General features: G+C 36.2%; 1 protein-coding gene and 2 long non-coding RNA genes across 7 annotated transcripts; 1 reads left to right on the forward strand and 2 right to left on the reverse strand.

Moving 5' to 3' along the window:
* Nucleotides 1–1,256: 1,256 nt before the first annotated feature.
* Nucleotides 1,257–6,469, reverse strand: LOC141599716 (phospholipase D alpha 1-like). Of its 4 annotated transcripts, none has more exons than XM_074419823.1 (4): nucleotides 6,213–6,469; nucleotides 5,132–5,238; nucleotides 2,432–4,331; nucleotides 1,257–1,985 (listed from the first exon to the last, which is right to left on the reverse strand). In XM_074419823.1, the coding sequence occupies exons 2-4, from the start codon at nucleotides 5,222–5,224 to the stop codon at nucleotides 1,549–1,551; spliced, it is 2,430 nt and encodes an 809-aa protein (XP_074275924.1). In that variant the 5' UTR covers nucleotides 5,225–5,238; nucleotides 6,213–6,469; the 3' UTR covers nucleotides 1,257–1,548. The 4 variants fall into 4 exon arrangements, with proteins under 4 accessions (XP_074275924.1, XP_074275925.1, XP_074275926.1 ...); XM_074419824.1 differs by having other exon boundaries at nucleotides 5,132–5,241; nucleotides 6,213–6,378; XM_074419825.1 differs by lacking the exon at nucleotides 6,213–6,469 and adding an exon at nucleotides 6,046–6,149 and having other exon boundaries at nucleotides 5,132–5,241.
* An 88-nt stretch (nucleotides 6,470–6,557) lies between these two features.
* LOC141599719 (uncharacterized) lies at nucleotides 6,558–8,876 on the forward strand. The gene is made up of 2 exons (XR_012523901.1): nucleotides 6,558–7,525; nucleotides 8,460–8,876. It is a non-coding gene; the product is annotated as an uncharacterized LOC141599719 (long non-coding RNA).
* Nucleotides 8,877–9,050: 174 nt separating this feature from the next.
* Nucleotides 9,051–11,400, reverse strand: LOC141599718 (uncharacterized). 2 transcript variants are annotated; one of them, XR_012523900.1, is made up of 3 exons: nucleotides 10,954–11,216; nucleotides 10,435–10,778; nucleotides 9,051–9,409 (listed from the first exon to the last, which is right to left on the reverse strand). It is a non-coding gene; the product is annotated as an uncharacterized LOC141599718 (long non-coding RNA). The 2 variants fall into 2 exon arrangements; XR_012523899.1 differs by lacking the exon at nucleotides 10,435–10,778 and having other exon boundaries at nucleotides 10,954–11,400.
* Nucleotides 11,401–11,631: the final 231 nt, after the last annotated feature.

Raw genomic sequence — 11,631 nt, forward strand, 5'->3', positions numbered from 1 at the left:
GCCTCTGTTGTGAGAGACTAGTGTTTTTAGTTTTTGGGTTTTTATATCATTTATTTATAATTTTTGTAAAAAGCCACCAAATTCCACTTCTGGCAAAAAAAAAATCAATTTTCCGGTATTGATCTATAGTTTGCACGTGTGAGTGAGTTCAGTTATTGTTTCCCGCCAATTATTCCATCAGTTGGTTTCCCTCCAAACCATATGTGTTTTAGTTTCTCGGCTTCAAAAATGATTCGGCAGCAAACACATATGGGTTGAAAGAAGGATCCGACGGATGTAAGGGCTAAGGCATAGTGTGAAACAAGCACAAGGGATAGAAGTGAAGGTTGTTGTAAACTTGTAGTTGAGTTTCTAAAGGTTCATAAATCTGGAAATCATAGCAACCCCACAAACGATGGCAAACACGTTAAGCACGTAACGTAGTTCTGGGTCCAAATCACGTCTAAAGCAGTAAAGTTAAGTAACAGATTAGCAGGTGTCACCTTATTGTTTCTTCAAACATATATAAGCATCAACATCAACATCTTCTAGTACAACAATTAGTTGGCTATCATATCAATGGGTTCCACTTGTCTGTCTCTTACTTAATTACTTATCTTTTTCTGTATCTTTTTCTTATGGTTTAGCGATTTCAATAATCCCCACAAAGTTTGGCTTTCTAATTGTCTTCTTGTTAATATCTACGCGCAATTGATTGTGGTCCACTCCATGTTTTGGATTAAATTCATCATGGCTTCCTCGTCTTATTGCCCAAATCATCCCCAATTGGCAAAGCCGGAGTGTAAGAGGGCACGACACGGCATCGCGGCAAAATTGTATTGGTTTTGAGTTTGTGACCAGTGGCGGACAGGGGGCAACTAGGTAAGGAAAAATCCGAAAGTTTTAGTTAAAATTTTCAGTTTTTCAAGTTTACGTTATGGCATTACTTATTCTGCCCCGCTGAACTTTTTCTCCCCCCTAAAGTAAATCCTGGCTCTACTACTGTTTGTGAGCAGCGTATTTTGAAGCAATATCGATTTGGTATTATGTTGCCCGATTTGTAATCTAGGCTTTGATCAAGAGACCTTAGAATCGAGATTTAATATCAGCTACCAATCTACCACTATTTACCAATCACTCAACTTTTTACAAGTAAATAAATACTGTGTAATTACATAAAACAAATAAATGAAAATAAATACTCCTATCAACATCAGAAAACTGCTCAATGCATGTGAAGGGAATCAGATCAAAATAGGCAAGGGACTCGAGCATAGTAAAAAAAACATGAAAACAGTAGAAAATAAAGTTGGTCGAATCAAAGTTGTGTTACAAAAGAAGATAAACTCACAAGTGATTATGTGACCATCAACATCACACAAAAGCAACAAAAAAATTCGTTGAAAAATGAAAAACAACAAAGAAAAGCATCACCCTAATATTAAAGCACTACGTTATTATCAATACCAACCTAATTCCAACATGACTGAACAGTTGAGCACTTGAACAGATGAACTACATGAGAAAACAGGTTCTTACCGGCCTCCGGAATCTAGACATGGGATTAGTTTAGGTGGTCAAGATAGGTGGGAGGTAGTCTGACTTAGTACCGAGCACCCGTGCATTAGTGTCCGGGAAGCACTCAGATCCGGGCAGCTCGGTCACATCTCCATCACTGGAAACACCAATAGGGTAACGAAGTAGATGACCTGGTAAGTCACGCTCCAGTGACTCGCTTGAATAAAGGTCCCAGTATTTGTCCGCAACTTGATTGACCTTCTCGGCACATTGTTGACTTTCAGGGTGCGAGAAGGAATCGTGGAGCATGCCAAGGTGTTCATACCATAAGGACATACGGAAGCCATGGATTTGGCCTCGGGCTGGTTGGCTCCGGGTACTCAAGTGGTTGGGCTGGTATGCACCCATTGCTATTTCCGAGTCACGAGCGCCGTCCATTGACCTTTGATTGATGTTGGCAGATCCAACAATGATGTATTCGTCGTCCACTACAAGAAATGGATGATATATTGTAAGTCGCTAGCTCGGTAAATAGCGGTTAGTTATTCAATTGTTCAAAAAGATAAAGCCCTAACCTAAAAGCTTTCAACTGAATCAAATATTGCTTCGGGGTTTTCACTAAAAGGTTAGATGAAAATCAAAACGCGTGTTGTTTACCATTTTTTTGTTTTGATAAAAATATAAAATGCCTTTTGTTCACATGAAGTGACTACGGAGTATAATTTTGCAGAATGGTAATTTTGAGATTATAGTAGCTTTTTTTTTTTTAAAGTAAATGGTTTATGGTAAACTTCATAACTAAGACGATTAACCATTTTATGGTTTGGCACTGCTTTGACATTCGGCCAAACCAAAAGTTCGATAAATAATCAAACTGCATTTGTTAAATCCAACAAGGAGAGATGAAAGTAATAAGAATAATCCAAAGACATACCTATCATCATTTTTGAATGAACATAGATCATAAACCGTCGATTCTGTTGGGCTTTCTCATAATCAGAGCCTGCTTCAGGCTGTTCTGAAGGCTCATACTCGCCACTCTTCTGCACCTCACGATTAGCCAAGCAAAAGAACGTCAAATAGTTTCTCGGATCCTCCTCAATACCTCTAGCTTGCATAGCAATAATAACATCCTTATACATCATTGACATTGTCCTCCTTTGCCAGTCTAATATGGCTTGAACAGAAGCACTTTCTGGTATTCCCTCAGGCCACATTGGAAGAACAACATACACTGAGAATCTCTCTCCAGCCTCAATTTTGTTCACAATTTTCAAGGAAATTTCCTTGGGAATTAGATGCAAAGCACCCACCTCCTCGAGCTTGATATCACCGGTGTCCTCCCAAGCAAATGAACTTCCGAGAAAGTATTGATTTTCAATGTAAATGAAATTCTTAGCCCTTCGAATGGCATGGATATAAGCATCTTGGATGCTTCGATCAATGATGTTATCCTTACCACTCACGAGCCCTGCTCTAGCCGCATCTTCAGGTGTGTCGGGGAAGCCAAATGCGGCCCCACCATCGATAGATCTAAACAACTGAACATTCCATGTCTCGGGATCTTCATGGAAAGTGACTGGTGAGGGAGGGATGATGTCATCAAGCTCTCTTAAGGGGGCTAGCACATCTTTTCCACCCTGCTTTCTCCATCTCTGTTCGAAATTGAACAAGACATCCCAAGCAATAGGTCCTTCAAGGCGGGAGTGGATATCATGCCAAGGCTCCCTGGGTCCACCTTTTGTAATAGCACCATCAGGGAAATTAGGCTGATGGAAATCATCATGATGGGCAGTGTCAAGAGTCCTGAAAAGGGAATGGAACTGAGAATCATATCTCCCATCACAGAGATCAATCCCCCCTACAAAACTCATGATCCTCCTCTTCCCCGACTCTCGTCCGGGCAATGCAGTGTCAACCACAACGATTTTCTGGTGATGTGTAAACATAGTGGAGATCTGAAGATCCTGTACTATGCTTCCACCATCATCAGGATTACGGGGACACAAGACACAATGCACCTCAGAACCCCGGAAGAATTCCCCAGTAACTTCATCATGAGTTGCCATTAAACCATCCCTCTTCAATAAACCAACAGATGTACGGTCATCCCACACAAGCATACACACCTTCACCCCTTCACTTGCCTTCTTCTTCAACAGCTCACCAAGGGTTATGTCCCCGCCAGGTTTTGACCTCCTTGAATCTCTTATAAGTGTGATCTCTGTATATACAGACCATCCAGTAATATAGATCATGTGTCTAGCATTTGTAATTGCATCAAAGATGTCTTCCCAACACCTGTGAGGCTCATAGTACATGCCACCAGAGAGAGGTATTTTAGGAGTGAAATTATCCGGAACATGTGCATCTTGGTACAGAGAGACCCTACATCCTTTCCTTTGAGGGAAAAATGTGTACGGGACTCCAGGGTACTTTGAGCTTCCGATTCCGTGATTGAAACCCTTTTCTCTAGTAACATCGAAAAATTGCAACTTCACATGAATCTTAGCGCCAGAATCCAAGGGATTCTTTTCTCGGTCACAAATTTCAACCCATCTGTCAATTTCTTCCCCATTCAGTAGTTCCTCAACTGGTACATATGCTCTTCCAATCAGTGTTGCCCCAATAGGATTATCATCTTTTACAGTGAATATTACGTTTGAAGCCAAGTGCGCACAGTAAATATGAAATGACTCATACCACCTGGGGTTAGCAGGTTCATTCTCAATCATTCTTGTTCTCCCAACTCTAGCCCTTTCAAGATCTACAGTTGCATACATTTTTGGAGTTCCTTTCCCAACACCAACTGTCTCCTCAATATTGGCCATCAGCTATTTAAAACCATCATCAGAATTACAATGATAAAAGGCAAAACCAACAAAAAGAAATGCTTAAAATTTGGCACCATATAGCCAACAATTTATCCAATAACAAAAACATTCAGCAATTTATCCGAACAAATATTTTTAATTTATACTGGAATATGTATGTAATATGCACACAACAGCAGGGGCAGCATATCTTTCACTGATAAGAGTGCCCAGTCATTTGAAAAGGACATCAAAAACCTATAATATATTTTCTCACACACAAAAGACCTGGTCAGAAGTCAAAACAAACAACTTTCTATTTGTCTTGAACTAGAATTTGTTTAAAAAAAATTCTCAATTAACACGAACTGAAATTCCCTGGAAAAGACACGATTCTTCTAAAATCTAAACTACTGCATCTACATGTCAAAATAAATTTATGTGGAATATAATGGCCGGAATAATACAGAATTATTCACTAAGGTAGTCATTTACAACAAGGTTCTTCCTCGTGAGGACCCAGATGAGTTCTATTCCTTCCCTAAGTACAGCACGGAATCCCAACAAAAGCACCACCGAAGATGCCATTTAACTTTTCATTAAGAAGGATCCCCCTTATCATTTACATGCCATTTAACAAAAAATTATATTCAAACTTTCTAACTATGAATGCCGTAAGAATACCATGACTTGAGTCCATAGACAACATCATCGAAATATTGAATAAACTCATGCACTCATAGTTGGATTCGTCCAAAAGCATTCAGCTAGACATTGCGTTATATAGCAAAAAGATAACATAAACAAGAAATCCATTGTACCTTGCGGAAAACACCAGGCTCTTTACCCTTGTGCAGATCACTAGCTTCAAAAATTGTGGCATGAAGAGTCCCATGAAGCAATATCTGCGCCATTGTTCAAGTTTCACCTGCTATGAAACAATCAAAGTCAACAATAATCAATGCAAAAGTTTACGTTCTTTATACAATGATCAACACAACGTGCACCCTTCAACATTTCAACTGACCAACGCAAAAGGGACAAAATTTTTAAAAAAAAAAAAACTTAGTGAGCTTGTCCGCTTTTGCTTCGTTCATAAATCGTAAACATTCTTCCAAGGAATCAAATTGCTCATCTAATCTAAAATTAGCTAAGAGAAACTCGAATTTTAACATTTTTCTTTATTGTTCACAGTGATTGCATAAAATAATCTTTCACCCGGTCGTCTTGAAGAAGGTCAAGAAGATATAAACCTCGCGATCGATGATCTATAAGTTGAAATGCTAATTGCCCTATTATTTAGTGTAATTGCATAGAATCATCTTTCACCTGCTACTCTAATCTAATTTCAAGTTTCAACTAAATAACTAACTTAGCATGCTTCAGTATCTCATCTGACCCAAAGTCCACTCAACAAAATTACATTTTTCGGTTCGTTTTCGTAATGATCCGCAGATCTCACAACTTTCTACACTTTCTTTAATCAATTGATGACTACATTTTATCGATCTTTCAATTCATGGCACAATGATCAACAAAACAAACAGTTGGTCATACATGAGTACATCTAATTCCATCAGATCCAAACTAAAATAATCGACCAAACAAAATCTTCATTTCATTTTGACTTCTTCAACAATTATCAGCAAGAACATTCAACGAACTAAACTCGAAATCACATCCATCAATAACTAATTATACATGAAATTCAGCAGCAACAAGCAAAAAAACGTACCAATCGTCAAAAAATGAAGTGAAAAAGTGCATAATTGGATTAATCGCGGATGAATTGTTGATACTAGAATTAATGAAAGCAATGATGAGTGAAAATCATAGAAATAACAGTAAAATAGATGATGATAAAATTAAAGTTGCAATGAAAGTAAAAGGTAATGAATATACCAAGTTCGGAAATATTATGATGATGATGATAGCGATTGTAGAGAGGGATCTGGGAGAATTATTTGATTCCCAGTTTTGCAAAGAAAGAGAGGAATGAAGAAAGTGAATAAAAAGAGGAGGGAAGAAAGTGTGAAAGCGCGGATTTTATTTAATTTAATTTAATTTAATTATCTACCTACTTGTCTAAAAGGTCGTCTAATACGAAAAAATAAATAAAAATACGCATCTCATGTACGTATATCTATCTACTTGATCAGACCATGCTAGTATTAAGTAGCAACCGAGCTTTTATGGTTTATAAGTTGCTCCCTACATTTTAAATTTTTATTGCGTCAAAATTCTAAATTAAGTAAATTTATAAATATAGTTTTTAAGCTATATTGTATTTTTTTTCAGTTAATATTCAAGTGAACGAGTTTAGAAAATTTATAAAAAGTTTATAATTTATCAAATAAAACTTCAAAACTCTAATATTAAATTCAAAAACTACCCAATTTGTTGTACTAAAATTGTTATTATAGCTTATGAAATGGTCAGATACAATTACAAGGTGTTTACGAAACAAGTCATACAACGGGTTATAACACCAACAAATCATACAACTACAGAGTATTTACGAAAAATTATTTTTAGTGTTTCGTAAGTAGGAGATTAAAATGTACCGGAAGGAATTTGGAAAATGTAAATTGAATGGGTTGAACTTGAACACAGTTTTTAGAAGAAAAGGATTAGCTTTAGAACACTGGTTTGAGAAGAAAAGGAAAAATAAAAAGGAGTAGATTGGATCTTGGGATGAGAGTTGAGGGTGGAGTGGTCTAGTGGACTGGAGAGGGGAAAAAGACAAGTGGGGGAGTTCAATGAATCAAGTGATAATGAAATGAATTCCAGCTACTCTCCTATAGGACCGTCCTATAGTATAGGACGGGCCCAATAAGAGTTAGTAGTCCAGTAAAAGTGTTTTAGTAGAATAGAAATAGAAATAGCGGAAAAGGTAAACAGTTACTTTTCCTACTCTTTGAACAGTTTTGGAAAACGACTAAGCGTGACTGCGTGAGAGAAGGGAAAAAAAAAACGGTTGTTTTCCAAATTTGAGATTTTCATCATCTGGCTGCAACAAGTGAATTATTCAATAATCCAATTTGTAGATCAGAAGCATCTAAAGGAAGATTAAGCATATTTGTAGGTAAAATATCAGATTGGAGAAGACGATGTGTGAGGTCCAGGAACTATAAAGTGTAGATGTTGATCAATCAATGCCCATGAAGAATGATGAAAGCCAAGTTGAAGTGAAGCAGGCGTCTATCAATCAATAGGTGAAGTTAACAATCTCCTTGTTGTTTCATTGGTTGTTTATTGATTTCATTGAATTGAAAACTACCACTTTTACTTTAGAAACTTCACATTCTACTTATATCATCGTCATATAATAATGGACGACTAACAGGTAACATAGTTCAGAGTTGGCTAGTTTTATGCACAAAACTGACACTTTTAAGTTCGAAAGTCAAATTATATGTTATGCCACTCTTAATTATAGGGTGAATACACAACAATTAAAGTTGAGAACTTGCCCTTTAAATTAGCTTAATTGTAGTTTGTGTGATCTTGAAACCTAGTCGTTTATGTTGAAAACTTGCTTACAATAGTACTTTCTAGTTTTATGTGAAAAAACTTCTCTTTTAAGTCTCAAACTCAAGGTTATCCGTTGAATCCATTTTAGAGTAGAATGAAATACCTTTACTGAGCTTTTTAAATTCTAAGCTGAAGGTGAAATACTTTTACTTTGAAAACGTAAACTTTTACTTTAAAAACTTAATGTTCTACTTATTTTTTGAGTTAATATTTGCCGGCGGCTAACATAGCTAAGAATTGGCTAGTTTTATGTACAAACCTGAACTTTTTAAGTTCTAAAGTCATTTAACATGTTATGCACTCTTAATTATAGGGCAAACACAGAGAAAACTAAAGTTAAGTTGAGAATTGGACATTTTTTAGCTTAGTTTTAACCTGTGAAGTCTTGAAACTTAGCGTTTTACGTTAAAACTATGACATACTTAAATTTTGTACATTCTAGTTTATGTGAAAAACTAGCCTTTTAGGTCCGAAACTCAACGTTATATGTTAAATTAGTTTTACGGTTGGGTGAAATACTTTTACTTTGAAAACTTGAACATTTACTTTACAAACTTAACAGTCTACTAAAGCATATCAAAGACAGTCTACTAATTTACTTTGAAAAACAAATAGGTTCCACGGTTGTCACCATTGAAGCATATCAAAGCCTGATTCGGCAAGTGATGAGAAAGTGTGCTAAAAGTGTTGGACGATACTACACGATCTATCACAAAGGAAGAAGCAAGAGAATCAATGGTCACTTTAATCGGAGAATCGAAGTTCTAATTCAGCATCAACACAGTTGGAGTTTGGAACCTTTTATTTTGTATGAAGTACAACATTTTTTACGACATGTACTTGTTGACTATTGAAGTTTTTTAATTTGAAAACCGGGTATTAAATTAGAAGCTTTGTCCACGTATGAAACCTTCATCTTCTTAGTCCGTAAAGAACCATACATTTAAAATTGAAAACCGACTCTTTTATTTTTACTCATGTTGCGGCATTTGATATGCTCCGTAATTAAGAACTTGTGATATTACTTCATTATTCTCCATGTCTTATTCTTCAACTTATGTTTCATGATCTTTTTAACTCCAAAACTTGTATAGTTGCATCTATAATATTACTATTAGTTTTAAGTAGTGCACTCAACATCTTAACTTCGAATATTTAATACGGAGTATTACTATTAGTTTTACTTTAAAAACACAACCTTCTTAGTTAAAAAAAAGCTAGTTCTATCATTTGACAAAACTATACAGAAGTGTTTGAAGAAAAACATTAGTGTTCATGACATAAAACCAAACAACAACGTTATACACTTGAGCAAAATAATTTAGTACATAGACACGCTTGATTGACATCATATCTTCATTCCCCTTCGTGACTTTTTGTTGCAGCTATCAACTCTTGTTGACTACATTTCTTTTGTTTCTCTACCAGTTCTCGTATTCTGCTTTCCATGAGTGAATTCAACGACTTTCTCAAGGACGTGGCTTCTAATATTGTTCATTCATGTCACATGTAAAAGTCGTGCACAAAAGGATGCCCGATATATTTGCCATTTACCGTTGCAACTCCTGTAATTAACAAATGTCATTAGTCTTGTGTCATCGGAAAAACAAAAAGATACCTCTTTTAACGGAGTAAGGTTGGGGCTTCCATCAAATTGTTTCATAAAATACATAAGGTAAACTCTATGGTCCTTGTTCTCATTAACAGTCCAATCAAACTCAACTATCTCGAGACTTCACCCGCTTTGGGATGGTTTATTGCCTCGAGAAAGGTACTCATTTCATCATGCTTCAAAAGATACAATAAGTCAACACGTAATATATTTTAAAAACTCAGAGATTAAAGATGTATAGTTAATCAATCATAAATTAAAACATACCACAGTTTCAGCAATATTATAGCTACTTTCGGAATCGCATGGTGAATATTGTCCAAGTACTCAACACTCGGACTGAGACACTTAGCAACCATGGTGGTATGGCAAAAAGATATGTGATAAAAGGAACCACATTATGTAGCTTCTTAATTAAATCTATTTACATCTCAAGGTTGACGGTTTTATCTAATAAAATGAGAGCGTGGTCCAACTTATGAGAATCAATTAGGCCATTGAGTAAGGTAGTGACAACGACAATACAATATTAGGTGGATAGCCAAGCTTAAGGTTCCTACCTAGAAGAGATAAGGCAGAATCAAGACGGCCCAAGGAGCAATAACACTTGGCAAGAATACCAATGGAATGCATATCGGGGAAGTAGTGACCGGACAGTTGAAGCTGATAATAAGCTGATAATAGAGAGTAATGACATTACAGACATGGGGTTGGCTTGACTCTTAGAAATGGCGGTAAATAGCTGATTGAAGATAATAATAGAAGGACGGGGACGAAGAGAGTTCAATTGATGAAATAACGAAACCGTAATATCAAATCTAGAAAATCCTAATCGGCATTGTTCTCTATCAGAATCCAGAAATAAATGGGGGATGTTAATAGCATGATTAAAAAGGTGTGTAGCAAATGCAGAATGAGGAGGGTAATAAGAGCGAGCAAATTGCAACAGAAATGTAGATTGAAATAGAGAAAGGTTACCGGATATGAATCTCAGCATTGTCGTCAAATCTAAAAGAGTGAAGAAGGTAGAGTTACTTCCAATAATTGAATACCAACCAGGCAACCAGTCCCCTTCGTTGATACCCCTTGTTTCCAAGAAAGCTCTTGTACGTTTGATTAGTTTCCCAAATGCCTTTGATTCCACTGCTCCTCTCTCTCTCTCTCTCTCTCTCTCTCTCTCTCTCTCTCTCTCTCTCTCTCTCTCTCTCATGGCGCTTGCATCACACCCGTCACCCGTTTTCCTCAAAACCCAGGACTACCGGACAGCTGTAGAATGAATCGCTTTATCAAAGGAGCATCAAGTTTTGGGACATGGGTGGTGACTGGATTTGGGAAGAGTAGAAGAAAGATAAGGAATCCGAACTTTGTGTTAAGATTGTTATTGAAAATAGAAAATTGAAGTATAATTTGGATGAAATTTCTCACATAACAAACAAATTACAACTAATCAACCTCATGCATATCGAAAATAGAAGAAAAGATGTATCGAAATCAGACCTGGCTTGATGATTTTCTCCTTGGTCGACATTGATGTGATGGAACCCACAAAATTGCACAAAATTTGCAATGAAACCGACGACCTAATTTTTCTTGAAGCCAAGAAAATGATTTTTTAAAATTTGAGAGATAATTAGTGGGGTTAATGGTTGGTTTCTTTTTGGGAAGATGAGTGCCCAAGTTCTCAGATAGTGGTTTTGTATTTCTGTAAAATTCTTTTTTTTTTTATTATTTAACTTTTTGGGTTGTTTTGGTTATTGGGCTGGTCTCATGGTATGAGACCGCCTTATATAACAATTTGTGAATGAATTATGATTATGTTAGTCATTAGTACTCCGTAATAGAGAGATCCTGGAAAAAAGGGCGTATTTTTTTTACCTTTGTTGATTGCTAAAGACTACTTTTTGGGAAGAATAAAATTTGAAGGATTACAAGTTAAGTGAATGAATCAATGATTCTTACGAAACTCTTGGGTTTGTACTCTCTTCGTTTTAGTCAATACTCTCTTCATACCACACCAATGATAACATTGCACCAAAGAAAACACCAATGATAAACCAAAGAAAACACCAATGATAACATTGGGAATCTTGACACTATTTATAATCGTAGGTAATCTTCGATATTATTCTTAATCTATAAGACAAAATATAGTCAAGTGAGATCTTGTTTGATTTA

Source organism: Silene latifolia, chromosome 9 (genome assembly GCF_048544455.1).
Source record: "Silene latifolia isolate original U9 population chromosome 9, ASM4854445v1, whole genome shotgun sequence".
NCBI lineage: Eukaryota > Viridiplantae > Streptophyta > Magnoliopsida > Caryophyllales > Caryophyllaceae > Silene > Silene latifolia.

Coding starts and splice junctions, on each gene's coding strand:
- LOC141599716 (XM_074419823.1), bottom strand. CDS start 5,224: ATGGCGCAGATATTGCTTCATGGGACTCTTCATGCCACAATTTTTGAA. Junction 4,332..5,131: donor AGCCTGGTGTTTTCCGCAAG/GTACAATGGATT, acceptor GGTTTTAAATAG/CTGATGGCCAATATTGAGGA. Junction 1,986..2,431: donor TCATTCAAAAATGATGATAG/GTATGTCTTTGG, acceptor CATTTCTTGTAG/TGGACGACGAATACATCATT.